Below are 19505 nucleotides of genomic sequence, written 5' to 3'. Positions count from 1 at the left end.
GCTTCAAACTTCAACTTTAAAAGTTTCCCTGCTCTCTGTTGTTCTCAGTGTATTCAAGGGACGGACACCTGGCAGAGGGTGAACACTGGGATGCCAGTGAAGTCCCCTCGCTTTGCGATCTTCGACCTGGCAGAGGGTAAATCGTACAACTTCCGTGTGCGATGCTGCAACTCCGCTGGCGTGGGCGAGCCCTCCCTACCCACCGGAGAAACCATAGTTGGTGACAAACTTGGTGAGCTGACAAAGCTTCCAGGCGCATCACTACAGACTCTGCATGCAAAGAACCCTGCTGCATTATTTAACAGGATAATATCTCTAGTTTATACCAGKGCTGTTTCTGATCCAGGTGCTTCTTCTTTATAGAATTACGATAACTGACATCCTTTAGAATATGCATTTTGTGTCTTTATTTCCCTGCAGATCTTCCCTCTGCCCCAGGCAATCCAGTGGCCACCAGGAACACAGACACCTCAGTGGTTGTCACCTGGKGGGCATCTAAGGATGTAAAACACTTGGTTGGCTATTACATTGAATCTAGTGTGACGGGAACTGACGTGTGGATGCCTTGCAACAATAAACCTGTCAAGCAGACCAGGTGGGAAATGTTTGTTTTTTTTTCCTTAAAGTTACAGAAATTAGAATTGGTCTTGGGATATGTCCTTTGGTTGATTTCATAGTTTTGGACAATCAATGTTAAGTGTGTATCCGCTGCAAAAGAACTACCCAGAATTTGMACACRACCTTACAGCTGAATCCTAATAGGTATTCTTCCCCCAGAGGGGAAATGCCCCTTGGCGGCCAGCAGAATATATCAATAAAATATACCTGATTGAAATGCATTCCTTTCAGGTTCGTGTGCCACGGCCTCTCCACAGGGTCCAACTACGTGTTCAGAGTAAAGGCGGTGAACGCTGCTGGATACAGCCAGAACTCCTCCAATTCTGATSCCGTGCTTGTACAGGCTGCTGTCTGTGAGTGCAACTTTTTTACAAACGATTTCTCCATTGTTCGCATACCCCTGTCATATTCGGCCCACGCTGTGACCCGCTATCCTGCCCGCCTGCCGGGACGGGTYTAAATTATTACTGACTCATTTAAATATTTAAAAGAGAAATCCTGCTGAAGAACTCCCTTAAAGGATGTATTTTTACTTTTACCACCACTTCACAATATAACTCCCCTGAGCTGCAAACAGAAATGCATTTACTGAATACTAATACAGCATGTGTCTGCATGAGGAAAAAAGTCATTACTAACTCGACGTGCAGCCATTTCCCCGCATTTTCTTTGCCTTGTTTAGGCAAAGACATTAGCTAATGCTTTAAGATGCTTTACTACATGTCACTATTGATTTCTTTTTAACTGGATTTTGCTGGAGTTTTGTTCTGCCGTTTGATAAGTCTTCAGGGGAGCCTGTTGGTGCATGACCAGGCTGCAGGCTAAAGCAGTGTGTTTTGAAACAGCATGTTCCYGTGGAGAGTCTCGCCTGGCTCCAGTAATTTTCTTAGAATGACACTTGCCGACTTTCTGCCCTTTGAGAGTAAGTATTTTACCCAGTTAAGCAACTCTCAAAACAGTGTGTTGCATCTGTGTGTGAAGCTCACAACCAATAGCTGTTGTACTTTTTGTGTGTCCAGAAAGTATTTGCCTCTTTACTGGTGTCTTACGATTGAAGATGACCTAAAAAGTGCAACAATAAATATCACAAAGATTTAAACACTTAGGCAATTAAAAAGTTTGTTGATTTATTGCTTTAAAAAATATATATAAATAAAAAGGTATCTCTAATCACTTTTGTCTCACCTCCATTGTCGACGGCAGCTGTACCTGCAAGCCCCACCAATGTGACCCTACTGGAGGCCGTGAAGGACTACATGGTTCTGGGTTGGACTGCACCCACTGACAACGGAGGAGCCGACATTAGAGGATACTTTGTGGATTACAGAACAGTGAAGGGGAACATTTATGGAAAATGGCACGAACTGAACCTAAAGGCCTTAACTACAACTTCCTATAAGGCAAGTTCATACTGAAAATGTCAAGCGGTTGATTTGTCTTGTTGTCCATAAGTGCAAACATCTTCATCACTGACTTGATTAGTTTAAAAGAGTGGCTTTGCGTCATCTGCATCTTGATCTGCTCTGTTCCTTTCCTTTAGGCCGAGAACCTGAAGGAAAACGYCCTCTATCAGTTCCAAGTCCGTGCAATGAACATGGCAGGTGTGAGTAAACCCTCTCTGCCCACTGCAAGTTTGGAGTGCAAGGAATGGACCATTACTATTCCAGGTACAAGATTGTAGTTTGATAAGGCAAAAAAAAAAAAAAAAGATTAATTGCCTAATCTTTAATCTGATTCGGTGAAAATGTATCATTTTGAGGAGTAATCTAACATCTAATCTGATTTAAGATGATTGAATTTAGTTCTTTCTCTTGCCTCRTTCTAAATACCTCAGAACAGGAAGTTGAAGTTGGAAAACAACCTGGGATTGGAACCAGGCTTACTTCCACCCTCACTGTTCTCTGTATAACTCTGTCTAGGATCTGTATGTCTACCTTTATAATCATACTCCTAAAATCATATGAAGCATAGATATGATTACCCCAATCCYGCCAACTTTGCAGCTTAAACAAAGACAATGGGACCATGAGACTGTAGTTATTGCTAGAGGGCAAGAAAAACTGGGAAATTAACCATGAATTTTCCAACTGGTGAAAGATAAGTTCCTGAGACTAAACTGTTAGTATGAGAAATTATCACCTAATATTCCTCAGTCTTTTAAGAAATTTCTACTTAAAATAGGTATGCATTGTAAGAATAAGTATAAGTAAAATATTCTCCTGATGAAGGAAAATTCTTCAAGCGATACAACTTTGTTTTTTGATCTTCCAAGGACCCCCTGTTGGTGTCTATGTGATGGAGGTCCGTGACACCTCTGTTGTGATCTTGTGGGAACCTCCTGTGTTTGATGGACGCAGCCCYGTCAATGGCTACTACCTGGACATCAAGGAGGCATCTGCAGGCGAGGAAGGCTGGAAGGCTGTGCATGAGAAGACCAACAAGGGAAAGTTCATGAAGGTAAATAAGACAAACATAGTTAGATGAGGGAATGAAACACACTGTTTTTAAGTGCCTTCTTTCTGACTCTTTTTGTGCTAAATCAGGTGACTGGGCTGACGGCAGGAACATCCTACGTCTTCCGTGTGCGTGCTCAGAATCTTGTTGGAGTTGGGAAACCCTCCCAAAACTTGGGTCCAATTCTGGCCCAGACTCGTCCTGGTGAGTGCGATTGATATTTAAGTCACACATTTAGTCTTGATCTTGATTTTTGCACATTTCAAGTTAGGAAYATAGAAAAAAAAGCAGACTGCTTGGTACAAATGCAAGTTTTGACATTTTATGTTTGCATTTACATACGTTTTGATGATCTGTTCCTGAACTGACTATTTTGTTTGGTCTTATTTCTTTTAGGCACCAAGGAGATTTACGTGGATGTTGATGACAACGGTGTCATTTCTATGATTTTTGAATGCTCTGAGATGAAAGAAGGCTCACAGTTTGTTTGGTTCAAGAACTACCAGGAAATCACAGACACATCTCGTCTCACTATTGCCACCCAGGGCGGCAAGTATGTGTCCCCATTGTCACTSAGTCCAATACATGATTCCAGCAAGAAGCTTATATATATCTTATATATATCTTTGGCATGAATATCAGAATAATTTTAAGCTTTTGCTACATGCATTTCAAATTTTCTTGATTTTGACTTGAAAATAAGGATTGATCGAAACAGCTGCCTCTAATCCTCATAGTTTTCTTCTCAACTGCACCCTGTACACTTGCTTGTTGTAGCTATGAATAGGTTTCTTGTATAATTCTGGCTGGGTTTTTGACTTCTTGGGAGGACTAGTAGAGCCCACTTAYATTTGTTTGTTGCTTGTTGATGGCTCATGAGAGTCTGAGGTCAAGAAGACTGTGACTTGCAAAGAGACAATAAATCAAAAGTAATTGATATTTGTACATATTTGACCCTCGTAAAATGTTGTCCACACTTTTTGCTTTTAAAACCACTGGAGCTGTATTTGSGATTCTTAATCCATCCCTAAGAGAAACTTATGGCATGTATAATTCTTATGTACATTATGAATGTATGTGAACATTTCACTGTGTTTCTCCTACATATCCGACTGATCAGCCAAAATTAGTAAAGCTCCTTTGTTTATCTCACTTTCCATGGTTGTTGCCTTGTGTTTAGATCCAGAGCTATCTTTAACAGTCTCTCTATGGAGGATCTGGGCACCTTCTCCTGTATGGTCACCAACACCGAAGGCATCTCCTCCAGCTACACTCTCACTGAGGAGGGTGAGTCAGCCCACAGTCTTGGCAGTGCATACTTGTCTGTCCTACCCTGCTTGAACAGCTGCTTGATATTATTTTCATAYACCAGTGTGTGTGTGCCTGACTGAATGGATATTATTCAACTTTTTTTTCCTGTCTTACTTTTTTCCTGTTTGACAGCCCTCCTGCGTCTCCTGGATCTTAGCCATGAACACAAGTTTCCTGGTGAATATTAAATCTTAGCTCAAATATCACAAATGCAACTATTTATTGTTTATGAAGATATGAATTGGAATAAACAATTTATAGAGACAGTCTAAGATATAACACMRCACAAAACTAGTCATGTCATTCCTTAAGCGTTTGGTTGTATTAAAGGCTTAACTACCTGTTCAATGTTTTAGTTATTCCCTTCAAGAATGAAATGGCCATGGAGCTGCTTGAGAAAGGCTGCGTGCGGTTCTGGGCTCAGATGGAGAAATTCACTTCTGCCTGCCAAGTGGAGTATGTTTTTAATGATGTCATCATTGAGCAAGGAAAGGTGGGCATAAATGGAGCAATAAATGCACATATTTTGTTCTAGCGAGCATTTGTGCTGAAATGTGTGCATTTCTGTGTTTCCCTGTCTGCAGAAATACACGATGAAGTTCGACAAGTCCAGCGGCCTTATCGAACTATTTATGGACTCTCTGGAAGTCACTGATGAAGGAACGTTTACCTTTAACCTGGTGGATGGCAAGGCTAAGGGCACTACAAGTCTAGTGCTGATTGGAGATGGTAAGATTTCAAATACACAGTAGACATCTGCAAATMCAGAGGGTTTATAACGACAGACGAATAAGGTACTCTGCAGGTAAAGCACGTGTCCACTGAGGGGCAGCAGATCATTCTTTATATTTTTGTGTCAGTGATAAGTTTATCTATGATTTTTTAAAAATGGTCTAGGGTTGAATATGTACACTGTTTTATCCAGAATTTAGGGAGCTACAAAGGAAATCAGAGTTTGAGAGAGCAGAATGGGTCAGGAAACAAGGTAAGGAGGAATGCTTTATCTCTAACACATTAGGATTTTTGCTTATTGGTATTTTTCTTTAACTATTTTCTGTTTTTAATAAACAGGTCCTCACTTTGTGGAGTACCTTGGCTTCACTGTCACCCAAGAATGTGATGTGCTGCTAAAATGCAAGGTGAAACAAAAAAACTTTAACAATTTAAAGCTACTAATATTATCCTTTTAATTCATGTACCCTTGCTGGTCACCTCCTTTTGTTTTTACAGATTGGAAATACCAAACCAGTGACTGAGATCATATGGTCTAAGGACAGYATTGAGATTGCAGAGGACGATGAGGATGCTGCGAAAATCGAGAAAAAAGACTGCGACCTGACCTTTAATATAGGAAAGGTCAGTCTGACGGTGCACCTTGTGAGGAGTTGAGTGTTTATGAGCTAAGAGCTAAAATCGTAGTAATCCAGCTCTGCTTTCATTTTAGAGCTTTACAAAACATACTGCTMRTCATACACCTCTGACACAGAATAAAAGATMATTTTATGTTTTTATAGATATTTATTCATGCTATATATTCTCGTAAGCCCTGCTAGACTCAGAACAGCAAATATTTCTACTCAGAAATCTGAAGAAACATTAAATTGTTACTTTTTTTTCTGACAAATTCTATCTTTTTCAGCCCAGATAGTTCCAGTCAGAGTTTATTTACCGATTCATTTCAAACAGAAGTCATTTGGATTTTACTGAAGCATTTGAACAGTACAGTATTTATCTGGGGTGGAGAGATTACACAATGTTCAGATCTAAAAATATTTCAAAGGAAAAACTGGATAAATTGATTCGAATCTTTTGCAGTTTTCTTTGATGCACAAACTGAAAATTATATATACAGGCTTAAATATGAACATACACCCCTATTCTTGGTTGAATATTTTAATTTTGAATTTATTCTCTACCTGTCTGGTGCCAGCAAGTTTCTGGCACAATTTTCTATGGATATTTGTCATTTCTCCAGAAGGCATTTAGATTCTCCATACAAGCAGATACAATTTTCAGTGATTTTTTAATGTGTTAATTTGGGAAGAGGTAGTGGGTTGTCTATGCATTAGCACTAAAAATRAACCAATGGCRATGTAAACTGGTCACTTTTGACACCTTCCACTTCATGACAGGTTTTAGTTCAGCAGACTACAGGTTTCTTTTGAATATACTAACCAATTTATGTTCATCTGATGGTTATAAGTAGGAGGTAGACAGAATAATGGTGAATAGATTTCATGACAAAATAAAAAGTAGACTTATATTCTGGGTAAAACACAGGCTGAGACCAACTGGAAGCCAAATTGGAGAAAAWAATTGGCTTACAGTAGAAGAATCCAAGAAAAATTGAAAATAAAGAGATTAAATTCTAGGACAATGACWACTGTTGCGAGGAACAGATGAGTAAAATCAAATGAATGTGCCAGAGTTACTGACGGAGAATGGCAACAATTACTGGGAAGGGAACACATGGGAAAATAACCGATCGGGAATTAATCTTTTATTAAACACAATAAAACATGAAATAAACTCAGAGCTCAGAACAWCTTCCAAGGTCTAATGATTATGATAGAGAAAAACAAGTTTTTGTGTTCAACAWTGATATTGAGCTCAACCTTAAAGTGAAATGTGTAAGGCAGGCTGATGTTAAGCTTCTATAACATTTTCCTTAAAGCTTCCTGTTGAATCATGTCAAAACTTGTGGACTATGCTTTTCATGCTTGGTGCAAGAAACCATACAATTAACTTAAATGAACTCTATAAATAACAAAAATAAAGTAGTCAAATATTCAGCCAATTTTATGCCAAATGCTTGGTAATGACAAAAAAAAAAAACAGAAAAAACAACATGAATTCAAAGTGCAGCTTAAGAAATTTTAAACCAAATAAACTGGAGATGAAACTTGCTTTGAAACTGTAAACTAAATGTCACTGGAGATTTATCTATATATTTTAGACTGTAAATATAATTTTGTTCCTCTATGAATTACAAAAAATCTATATTAATTTGTTTAAAAAAACCCACAATAAATAATCGAATGCATATATTGCCTAAAATAAACCACCAAGAAAAAAAAAAAAGTATATATATATACTGCTCAAAAAAATAAAGTGTTCCCTTTATTTTTATATATATAGTGATAATGAGTTTATCCAATATCCAAATTGGAGTTTATCCAATTTTCTGACTGGAACTATATATTGAGCCTACAGCATGTGGTCTATCTGTGTGTTTCATCCATTCATTCATTTCATCTCTAACTCTCAATTCAATRTAACTCCTCTGGTCACTTTAATTAAAGAATAGGTGCTGCTTTTGTCAGACTCGTGATTTTTTTGTTTCATCACTAGGACTGAAAGTGCCAGAGAAGTTATATTGATCTGTCATAGTCATTCAAACGTCACTCAACACCAAAGGGTTGGTGTTTTTGCATAAGCTCCGGTCAGTCACATTTGCATTGACTGGCTCATCTGTCTAATTCACAGTGGGTTATTAAGCAAGAGCAAAAGCAAGGAAGGAAAAAACCATCTGCAAAGGACGTTCTCCTGCCACCAAGGCCTAAAGTCTGGACATAATCTATCTGTCATAAGTTTCACCTATGTCTCCATGTGTCCTCGTCGTCTTACCTTTTCTRTGTTTTCCTTCATCATTTCATGTTTTATCGCCTGCAGCATCACGGGCGGCAGAAAAGCCTGGCTTTTCGGTTTACCTGGTCACTGTGTTCCTTTTATACTGTTGACTGTCTTGAGAATTATATTGTGTTCCRCTTGATTTAATTTGGAAGGGGAATCATTATTGCCTTAGGGATACTTATGTGACTTTTTTTTTTTAAATATTAGATCTCCAAGCAAGACGCGGGTATCTACGAGGTCTTCCTGAGAGACGAGAGAGGAAAAGATAAGAGCGCCTTCAACCTTACAGAAGCAGGTGAAGTAYTCTTTGTGGATTTCATTAGCAGGGAATTAGGAGGAAAAAGTGAAAATCTGTTAAAAGTTACATAAAAGGTTTTTTTTTTTTTTAAAAAGTCACATGAATTATTGCTGTTATTTTCCCCAGGATACCAAGCTGTAATGAATGAGCTGTTCAGAGTTATTGGTAAGTAGTTTTTCACACTGAAGAACAACTCGTAAGGGAAACATACAAAATGAAAAGTGCATCATTGTGTGCAATTTCCTTAAAATGTTCTAATTGTATAACAATTTTCTCATAGTGTGTTAAAGGAGAGACTGTTTTTGTTATTTTCCTTGCAGCCAATTCTTCCAGTGACATTCAAATTACGAGTTCTGAAAATGGCATCATCCTCTACTCCAATGTGACATATTATGATGAGAACCTGCGTGTCGGTTGGCTTCAAAAGTATGTAAAATTGACATCATGGATATATTTCACAGCATTAAGAAGAAACTCTGGCCCGCAGTATCAGCATCAAGGGATCGATCAACATACGTCAAACTTTTAACAGTTGAACGTAATTTTGTGCTGCAGTTTATTCATGTGTTTATTAGTGTCCGCTCTCAACATTATGCTGTAAATACATACGCTTTAAAAAGATTATCAAAAGACTTTCAGGTTTATGTTGATAAAAGAAAAAGATCAGATTGGAAAAAAAAACCCCCAAAAACCTATTGTAGTGTAGAGACTGAAGCGGACCCCTAAAACTACCACATTTCAGAGTTCTGGATTTGAAGTCTCGCTAAAAAGGCCGTCTGAAGTTATTTGATCTTTGTGCTCTGGATTTTGTGATCAGAGATGCCAAGATTGCAGCTTCAGAGAGAGTTAAGTCCGGCGTCACAGGGGAGCAGCTTTGGCTTAAGATCAATGAACCCACAGAGAAGGACAAGGGCAAATACACCATGGATATCTTTGATGGCAAGGACGGAGTAAAGAGAGTCTTGGATCTGAGTGGCAAGGGTAAGTCAAAGTTTTTAATCAATAGGAGACAATTACTCCTTACAATTAGCAAAAAAAGAACCCATCTAATTTGAGTTGGCTTTATTAGTCTTGTTCTAATTATATTATAAATGTTTTTTTTCTGCTTTGCAGCATGGCAGGATGCATTTGAAGAATTCCAAAGGCTCAAGTAAGTAAATAAACTCATCCAACTCCATTGTTTATTCGTGTAATTCTGGGTTTTGTATTCAAGGATGTTTATGTGCAAAAATAGTAAAAGTTGTCTCAAACATACAATGAACCTTTGAGACAAACACAACACATTTCCTATTATTGTGTAACGTAATTAAGAACCCCAATACCATTTTTAGACACTTCTGACAAACTTTTGTCTCTTTCTYTTTGTCTCTTTCTTTCTTTAGAGCGGCAGCGATTGCAGAAAGAAGTAAGTTATTAKTCTTCCAAATCTTACTGGAGTTTGTCTTTCATAAAGTAATGTAACATTTCTCAGTTTAATTGGAWCTCTTGCGTTATGGATTTATCACTCACAGAGTGATGTATTCCTATTAATCTTGATGACTATGGTCTACAAAAACCCAAAATTAACTTTCTCTGAAAATTAGAGTACTGCATAAGACCAGTAAAAAATTGTTTTTAATCTATGCATGTTGTTTCATAGTCATGTTGTGGCCTATGCAATYATGGAGATATCCGCTGAGTTGACAGGTGTCCAGCAGGAGTAAGCCAGTAAAGGTTATTGTTACAGACGTCTGTGCTTTACAGAGTTCTGCATCCACACCTATTACCAAAAGTTAAGGGGAAGGAAAAAAATTGTTTGAAAACATAGAAATATGTATTGCTTTGAGAAAATTTTGAAGTAAAATCCATKTTCAAGTTAGGAAAAGAGTCACAAAGTGTGGAGTGCAGCTGGAGTCACTGTTGTATCACTTATGTTATAAAACAGAGACGATGTCTCAATCATCTTTACTCTGTGAAGGAGAAAAAAATATTTTTTTCTTCCAAAAGCCCTGTTTTCAGAACATAGTATATTTTATTTTCAGTTGGAAATAAAGGTCCCAGAATCACTGGACTGACTGAAGAGTTATTCTGCTCTATTCACAGATGGGGYTTTCTCTCGTGGTTTTTAACGTCCATTGTGTGACTGTGCTTGATTGTTCAGCAAACTCTTTTGACCTAAAACCTCATTGTGTGTTGTCAAGAGAAATATGGAAAAACATTCCCGACCATGCAGATGAGCTACATGCCASTACTTATACTAATTGATACAGTAATTCATACATTCTTACCCAGGAAGAAGTATTGGAAACTATASAATGCAGCACATATACATATTTTACACTGGTTTAATATTTGTGCATTTAAAATCCTTTTTTATTTATTAATTCTTTTAATATACTTATGGAGTCAAAGTGCAAAGCAGGGAAACAAAATGTGGTAAACAAGCAAATGCTACYATTCTTGTCTTTTGATCTTGTTTTTCTTGCTTAGACCGCGCTCGTGTTGTTGGAGGCCTGCCAGATGTGGTTGCAATCCAGGAGGGCAAGGTGAGGAAATTCRAAAGTGTTAACTGCAAACACACTATTGACCTCTGTACATCAGTGTATCGTTCCCTTGAGTGCCTCCTTCCTTTGAAATATGATCAACGCTCCTGCCAAATGGATGTTTGTAAAACCTGCAAAAAAAAAATGTATATCCTGTCTCTCTCTCCCTCTCTCAGTCCCTGAACCTGACTGGCAATGTGTGGGGCGAGCCCGCGCCTGAGGTGTGCTGGGTGAAGAACGACAAGGARCTGGTGTCGGACGACCACTACAAGCTGAAGTTTGAGCATGGCAAGTTCGCCAGCATCACGATTGCAGCCGTCACCACTGCCGACTCTGGCAAATACGCCCTTGTGGTGAAGAACAAGTACGGCAAGGAGGCCGGCGAGTTCACCGTCAGCGTGTACAACCCTGACGAGGAGAGCAGAGAGGATAAGAAAGACTAAATGTCAGGAAGAAAATGGAGATAATTTGCTGAGCTGTCTCTAAATAATGTTACCAAGGCACAAGCAGGTGCAATAAAGCTGTTAAAYGAATAYGTTCATTTTCATGCCTCTTTTAGTTGTTTGGAATGTGTTCAGTCATGTTGGCCCTGTCAGTAGTTGAATATTAAAATTGCAAGTAGAAATAGTCTTCTRATTCRATTAAGGTATTACACTTGGCTTACCTCTGAACTGTTGACTACCTGTCATAATGCATATGTAGCAATAAATAGCAGCAAGAATTAAACGTTGGCCAATGAAAGACTGGAGATATTCGACAGGGATCAGCCTGTTTAATGTTTCATCTCRGCTGTTTGGATGTCATAAACTCTCTGCAARCTACAAATGCAAATCATGTCAGCAATTTGTKATTGAGGTACAGAAGTAATGGCAGTGTGGCAACAACCATAATTTGTCATCTAAAGTAATCTTACGTCCCCTGTAAAGCTCAGCTCAGATCTGACTGGAATTCTGTTCTGGAGGCTGTTACTCATTTGGTGCTGAGTTTCATTCCAAAATTTCCAGTGAAAGAAGGAGGAATGCAGAACTGCAGGTACAATTAAGTGGAAGTACTTGATAAACTGTCTTCTAACATTTGRTTGGAGGGTAAGTCAATCTTAAACAAGCTAAACACGTTGTCTCTCGTCAGAGTTTTTCTCATAATGCAGCTGCGATGACTTTAGAGATCTTTCAAAATCTCAAGTTAAYGTCCTCATTTTAGTGAAAATCTTTGTGTGTTGCTCCAACATTTGCCCTAGGCAGTATATGCCATGCACTGGCATACAGATTAGGGGACCAGTGGGGAATTRGAAAAATGTCAAGGCTATTTTTCAGAACGGAAGACAAACAACGAAAATAATAAGACAAAGAAAATAAGCTAATTAGTTTCTTTTTAAAACAGATTTTTGTGGCACTAGCTTTCATTATTTAATAGCTACACAGGATGATGGGCAGGGGGAAAATGGGAAGGTGTGCAGCAAATTGCYCAGGACCAAGAAAAGATAAAAAGAAAAAGTTCTCACTGACAGCTTGAAGAAAATTTGCAGAATTTCCGATGCACCGATCAGCCTTTTCCTGGATAGAACTGATTTCTGGATTTCTTGAGGTTTAACTTGCCCATACTGATTTTCTGCTTTCCACATATGAAAAAAACATACAAGAAAAATATAAGTTTTTTTTATAGATTTAGTAGTTCTGAATCAATTACAAAAAAATCCCCAAACAAATGATTGGGGATTATAAATTATAAAAGCATAATTTTTATTCAAAGCATTTGAAAAATAAATGAGTAAGTGCAGTTGATTTGTGTATTTATAGATAGATCATTGTTATAGCTCTTCGTTTTGACTTAACACAATGAATTAGAGAAGACAAGTTTTCAAATAGTTGATCTCTGGTCAAGTCATTGGTGATTCTTTATGTGGAAGATAGAATGGAAAAGAACAACACCACCACCAAAATCAGGTACACAAAAAAAAGATCCATCCCTAAAAAGCAGTATCACACACAAAAGACACAAGCATGGCTCCATATTGAGACAAGAGATTGAAATAAGCTGCAAGTAATACAAACAAATAAACTTGGAAGAATAAACAATTACTTAACAGTAAAATAAAAATATATATATTTAAAACATGCCCACATAACATGGCAAGTTAAAAGAAACCAAATCAAACGAAACATGTACATAGTTTTAAATTGCTTTGTGCTTGATAACACAAGTAAAAGTGAGAACAAAGTTCAATATAATTCTATAAACTTTCTGTTAAAATTCGCTGCTCTTGAAATGTATTTTTGACTACTGGAATAATTAGTCAGCTCAGCTGTGAGTTGTCGACCGTCCCACCAGCTGCGCCGACTCAGTGTCTCTTCACCTCAACACACGCACACACACAATTACACACRAACCAGTCGGTCACGGTGGTCCAAACAGGGACACGTCAAGAGGCTTCCGAGGAGTTTCACGAAGAAAATTATGGGGATTCACTGAAGACATTACAACTTTCCTGAGTAGGCAGCAGTCAGGCTCAAGGAACCGAGAAGTAAGAACTTATTAGGTGAATGATTTGGACTAATGTTTTTTGAGATGCATGTTAACGTATATTTCTGATTCTACCATTGGCTAATGGTAGCTAGCATGTTAATCTGGCTAACCTGCCCTTTAGCTATATGGAAGCAACTTGACTGCGAACCAAATTTAATGGGTTTATCATTTATCAAACGAATGAATGTACCTACCGAGTGTTCATCGACACCATCTACCGAGTGAGTTGCTGTCATTAGCTAACGCCTGGCCGTTTGACATTAACKGTAACGTAAGCTCCAACCGGGCGATAACTATGGAGCTAGCTGAGYTTAGCAGAGCCACGACTCCATTCATTTCCATCTGTCCAGTGTTCCTCTGTTTTTCATTCACGTTTTCATTAAGTTAATGTGTAAAACCGTGAAGCAATGTGGGTCAAAGCGGATGCTAATTTGTGTTTTCGTTTTCTCTTTGTATTTCCGCCTGTTTTATTCCAGCGTGCGTAATGTGTCGCGTTTTTTTGTTGTTTTTGTCGACGCTGTGATTTCTAATATTATGAYATCTATTATAATTTTCTGATGTCTATTTATAAGTGCGAAGGTGGCAAAGTACACGGTGTTAAGATCAGCTGACCTGTGTTAATTTGCGTTTTTAAATAGATTACATGAGTTGTAGCTCGCTGACACCGCGGAACTAAACACCTGTCTGGGGGGGGGGACACTGAAAACACAAGCACCTTGTAACTCAAACTGTTATGCAGCAACTTTAATACTAAAATACTTCAAATTTAATAACGACACCAGTATATATCAGATCCTGACCTATACTGCAATTTAAGCAGTGAAGCCAAAGTCACTTATTTTTGAGCCAGACATGTTTAGTTGTGTATTTAAGCAAACTAACTACCCATTTGCTCAGTTTTTGTTTTTAAATCTACAGGCAAAATATAATGCAATTATAATAATAACCATAGTTCATTGAAGTAAGTGTGATGAGTCACTGATGCAATTCAAATGACTTTGATCCAAACCAGTAGCCATTAACTGTTCCCACAGACCTTTTAATGTCGGCAGAAAAAGTGTGGGAGTGAGTGAAGTTTTGTTTGTTTGCTGTATACAGAGAAAACCCAGCAATGCCCTTCCTTCACATGTTCTTCACTAAACTGAAGTGTTTTCTCGCTTTCTGTCCTTGTGGTTCATTAGAGATGAATTGTCAGAATTAGGAAAGCATCAGATCTCATGAGTGCTCTATTTCCTAAAAACAAGTGGCAGTTCCTCTTTATTTTCTTTCTGCTCATAATCTGAACCATCGGCTTCTTTACCTGCTTTCTGGTGGAATCTACCCTTTGAATGGACAGTAGACGACAATTTTGGCACACAGGCAAGTGGACAGTGTTGATAAGTCAGACCTGATATTAGTTTGTTACACTCCTAGTTTTGTAGAAAGACCAAAATGGCAGAAGGTATGTTTCGGCATAATATGAAATAGAAAACTACTACGACAACCTTTAAGTTGTCCATCTTTGTACTGGTGTATGAATTTGTGAGCATTTTGAGTGTGACTGGGTTAATGAAACTCTAGTATAACAGTTTTGAAGTGACTATCACTTAAAAGTGCATAACTGGTTCAGATGATTTATTTTTGAGAAAATAATTTCTAGAATTATAATGATGCAGGCTTTATAACTCTAATCAATATGTTGTATTGTTTAAAAGTAGATCTTAAAACAATCTTACACTCGTTCAAATAAAAGCAATTAGATTGTGTATCACATTTTTATCATTCAGTAAGAATCTCATACTGGCTCATGGTTAATATCTTTTAAATAAGGAAAAAACAGATTTTTCAACAAAGGGTTATTAGTGAATTAACATATGCCTGTTATTTTTTTATATAGTCACATATCCCCGATGAGCCCAGAAATTTGGAAACTGTCGTTCCTTCTAGATTGATCAAACCTTTCAGACTGGCACATCCGTAGTAAATGAATCATTGATTTTGGTTGACAAGCCTTTCAACCTGAGTGGTATAAATGTATGTGTTCTAAAGCTAATAACAGGGCCGTTTGTCCTCATGTTGTTGGCTGTGTCACTCTTCAAACTTCCTGAAAGGGGTGTGGGCTGCAGGAGCAAAGTTACAAATACTGCGTCTGTCATTTCCTGAGGAAACCCTTGTTTTTAAATTGAACTAAATCCTACTCATCGGCGCCCTTTTTAGTGATCAACAAATTTTACTTTCTTTACTATTTAAAGAGCAAGTACTGGGTCCTTAAAAAAAAGCTTTCTGTTTTAAAAGAGGTATGATTTGAAAATGTCAGAGTTAACATTTACACTCTTTGTTTTGTAAATGACTAATTCCCAGCAGCTAGGAATTTTTGGTGTACTGTGGAAAATAAGCAAGGAAATTATACTTTGGAGGAATACTAGGGATTATTTATTAGCAGAATGTGGAAAAATTTGAAAAGGGCTCTGCCTGTTTTAGGTCATCTTGGTTTAATTATACCCACATAATGAGTTGGAAGAGGAAATTCCAGTTTTGTGTTTATGCTTGAAGTAGTGCAACATCAACCTAGTCAGTGACTTATTTGGCTTAGTCACATTGTGATTATGTTACAAGTTATATTATAGATGACTCTGGATGTACTTATAATTATATAAGATTTTATTTTGATCATAATTTTAAATATTTTCATCAAGTTAAAGGTTTCTATGTTCATTGCTACTAACTTATGGAGCTTGGTTATTTGCTACCTTTCATGCGCTATAATATTATAATGGTCTTTTATCATTAGAAATGAAATACATTCAGCTTACAGGACTCTGACTTTCTATGCTGTTCTGTTCTGGATATAAGATCAAACTTGAACATGTTTTTAAAATGTTTCACAAATCAAAGGTATTTTTTAGCTAAACTCTACTCTGTGTTCAATAGTCCTGTCACGATAAAGAATTTGCTGGCCGATAAATGGTCCCAGAAGTTATTGAGATAAACAATAATGTTGATGTCACCCACTCAAAAGACTGACTCCAAAATGTACTTACTAAATGTTAATAAATCTTAGATCAGTATGGAATTATTCAGGCTTGATCGGATTATTTTACACTAAAATAGACTACGAGTTCAATATTTAATAATTTTATGGAGTGCAAGTCATTTTAATAACAGAAAACGGCCAAATGCTGAAGCTGTGAATCAGATGTTTACATTATCTACAGGAGAAAAAAAGAGTTTATGGATTGTTAGGATTATTTTGTTAGAGTAATCGTTTTGTAGATCACAAACTATTTTAACACAACTCTTTGTCTCTTATAGAGTTTTCAGTTTTGGTTCGATCTGCGTAAATGCTTTAGATACCGGTGTGCAGCTGATCCAATTTAAATTCGTTCAAAAACAAAGAAAAACCTTTTCACTTACACTTTTTACTCAGTCTTCAAATGTTCTGTTCAGTGCTTACAAACTGTTCTTCTCTTTCTTTTGACTCACCATTTATTTATTGTCTACTGTATACCCATGGGGGTTCTTAAAATGCTAATTTAGCCATGACGAAGTAACGCTGACAACAAATGAAACATGCTGTGTGAGACACTTCCTCTGGATGAGAAAATTATCCCGTTTTAATATTGTGAGATCCTGGTATGTCCCTAGGCATTGTGTGCATCATTACACACTTGTGAAAAAATATCCTTACCATTTATTAATTTGTACTTCATTGCTGTTTTTTCTTTCAAAATGAGTTTTAGCACAACAAGGAAATAAGTCTACAGCTCTATATGCCCAAGTGCTTCTTTTTGGTTTGTTTACAAAAGACTGAGCAGATGAGACAGTGGGGTTGGGGCCCTTTTTGGAGCAGCCTCATGCATTATTTTCATCCTGGGCAGTCAGTTGGGACCCAGACTAGCCAGAGTGATCCTGGAGGCCAGATCGGGGAGAGCTCCTTGATGAGAAAAACATGTTTTTGTCATTACTAGTTGGACTGCATTTCATCAGTTAGTCCCACAAATCTTTCATTAGACTGTTGAATGTAGACATTCGATCATCTCAAATGTTCTCATGCTTTCAGTGTTTGCAGTTTGTTTTGTAATCGCCTGTTCATTTTGGTGAACCATCTTATTGATAAGGAGCAGCAGAAAGCATGTTGAAGTCCAGCACACTGGATCAACTATAGGCTGATCTTAGCAACTTGGCGTCGCTCACCTCCACCTCTCTTTTGATAAGTCATGGACAATAACAAGAACACACAGTGAAGATTGTAATGTACATGTGACAGAAAAATGGTGCAGACGACAGCGGCTTGGTAGTTTTCTCCCCCCCCGAGCTTTTACTCTTATCAGAAGAAAACATTGCGTATTCGTTCAGAGGAAATAGCTTCACCTTATCAGCCGTACACTGCCACTGTAGAGATCCCATCCCATTGGCTTACATCGCTGTACCCTGGCAGCTGACTGGATGAGTACAAGTACACGTTCTGAAGAGAAAATCCCAGAAGGATGGCGGTGTTTACGACGGTCTTGCACAATTGCCACAAGTTCCAGATAACGTATCTGTATTTACCTCAGGGGCAATCATTCAAAGGTGAGTAGGTGGGTCCTATTGAATATTGGATTCAGCATGGCAGCATTAAACTATCGCCGGGATCCAAAGGCAAAAGGTATTGGTCCCAGGAGAGTATCCTGAGGTCTGTCATGTACGGCCTCCGCTCCTCTTATTGAGATGAAGAGGCAGAGATCCTGGGCAAGCTGGGAGCTCCTGGGGAGTAACACAGAGGACAACACAGACAATAGTGAAGCTGATGAGTCGTCCTCTCTGAGGTCATCTTGGTCCCTGGTGAGTGTGAAAGGGTTTTGTAATTGGTCACAGCTTATGGTAAAAGACTGGAGACCCTAATGTTGTCTATGAACTCAGTTTTGTGAAAATGRGACTGGGATTTAAAATTTTGTGGCTYTTCTGGTCAAMTGTGTTAGTTCATAGAACAAGGCAATGGCTTGAAACAGCTCAACCATGTTTGATGTGAGGCCTTCTCCTCATGTCTGCGTATGTTGAAGACTGATTCTTTTCATCTCATTCTCTATATTAATATGGTGCAGTTGTTTTTTTAMAWTTTTTTAATGCATTCATGGACTTTTTCTTGTTGTCATTCAGAAGAGCCGACCTTTGGATTTGTAWTTTTACAGCTTTCTTGTGACCGTTATCTTTCACTTTTAGTTTAACTAGTTTCTAAATGAGTTTTTTACCCTCCTTGCCAGMGAGACAATTTTTTTAGTGTCTCTCACACARTGTCTTCTCTTTTTTTTAGTTTGACCTCATTTTAATGCRGATCTTACCTGACCTGAAAATGGTTTGAACTGTAGTTACACTGACAMAAAATGTTTAGCAATTTATTGAACTACTGATTGAAAAGAATGCATCAATTTGTTTGTACTTGTTTATTTTCTGTTTGCCTGAAATAAAATTATATAACACATATATAACACATTTACGGTTATTTGATAAATATTTTCAATTCAGTAAAAATCTGAAGTAAAAGGGTTATTTGTTGTGTTGTTGTCTGAAGTAAAAGTTGAAGAATGTGTTTTGATATATGAATGGGAATATTAAAATTTTTATTCAAAGGTACTTCTTCTAGTAGAAACCTATTCTTTTTATTTTACTGTCGGTATGTTTTTGATTTTAAAACAAGCCTTAGACAAATGAATATGTAATTTTATATAACTYTAAAGTTCCAATTTAACAGTTTTAAAAAATGGAAATCAGTAGTGGTCAGTAAAAGCCTGTAACTATCAGTACATGTCTTATTCAAATATATTCACATGACGAGTGATTGGAAAGCAACTTTCGTGGTCACAGAAAACCCGTTCCTAGCATTGACCTCTTCTCACTTGCATTTAATAAGATGAGTTTGTACGTCAGCTCAAGATTTTCCAAGCTCTTGACATGGCAACTTTATTGGAAAATATCTGCAAGTTCAACACCAAAGAGATTATCTATTTATATGTTTTTATCTTTTTCAATATCAAAATTTATAGGTTGTAAAAGAAACTTGTTTGGAAAGAGAGCGAAGATCACGAAATTAACATTGGTCTATGTGTACACATTTGTTTTAGTCTTACGGAAAAATTGCGTCCATTACTGAAACATCTTATTGTTGAATGATTTTCTTTTCTTTATTT

General features: G+C 37.5%; 2 protein-coding genes and 1 long non-coding RNA gene across 7 annotated transcripts in view; 2 read left to right on the top strand and 1 right to left on the bottom strand.

The window, feature by feature from the left end:
- Positions 1-11368, top strand: part of myom1a (myomesin 1a (skelemin)) — a 22180-nt gene extending 10812 nt beyond the window's left edge. Inside the window, 24 exon segments of the mRNA XM_008434486.2 lie at positions 49-232; positions 421-595; positions 850-971; positions 1822-2018; positions 2159-2285; positions 2891-3075; positions 3162-3276; positions 3469-3625; positions 4253-4359; positions 4516-4560; positions 4740-4876; positions 4968-5112; positions 5309-5368; positions 5455-5522; positions 5614-5739; positions 7870-7947; positions 8224-8311; positions 8441-8479; positions 8635-8740; positions 9132-9295; positions 9428-9464; positions 9697-9719; positions 10784-10839; positions 11013-11368. Coding sequence (XP_008432708.1) covers positions 49-232; positions 421-595; positions 850-971; positions 1822-2018; positions 2159-2285; positions 2891-3075; positions 3162-3276; positions 3469-3625; positions 4253-4359; positions 4516-4560; positions 4740-4876; positions 4968-5112; positions 5309-5368; positions 5455-5522; positions 5614-5739; positions 7870-7947; positions 8224-8311; positions 8441-8479; positions 8635-8740; positions 9132-9295; positions 9428-9464; positions 9697-9719; positions 10784-10839; positions 11013-11279 — 2808 coding nt within the window. The 3' untranslated portion in view covers positions 11280-11368.
- LOC103479824 (uncharacterized) lies at positions 11156-17561 on the bottom strand. 2 transcript variants are annotated; one of them, XR_535997.2, is made up of 3 exons: positions 13554-17561; positions 12342-12447; positions 11156-11244 (listed from the first exon to the last, which is right to left on the bottom strand). It is a non-coding gene; the product is annotated as an uncharacterized LOC103479824 (long non-coding RNA). The 2 variants fall into 2 exon arrangements; XR_535998.2 differs by having other exon boundaries at positions 12342-12444.
- The window catches only part of lpin2 (lipin 2), a 24784-nt gene continuing 18438 nt past the window's right edge, over positions 13160-19505 (top strand). For 2 of the 4 annotated variants that reach the window (XM_008434488.2, XM_008434487.2), the window contains exon 1: positions 17956-18162. In XM_008434488.2, coding sequence (XP_008432710.1) covers positions 18049-18162 — 114 coding nt within the window. In that variant the 5' untranslated portion in view covers positions 17956-18048. Of the gene's footprint in view, positions 13373-17955; positions 18163-19505 lie in introns of those variants that run through there. The other 2 variants (XM_017310099.1, XM_017310100.1) reach the window with 2 other exon arrangements.

The sequence above is a fragment of the Poecilia reticulata genome, linkage group LG17, assembly GCF_000633615.1.
Source record: "Poecilia reticulata strain Guanapo linkage group LG17, Guppy_female_1.0+MT, whole genome shotgun sequence".
NCBI lineage: Eukaryota > Metazoa > Chordata > Actinopteri > Cyprinodontiformes > Poeciliidae > Poecilia > Poecilia reticulata.
This window is presented reverse-complemented; position numbering and strand designations above follow the sequence as displayed.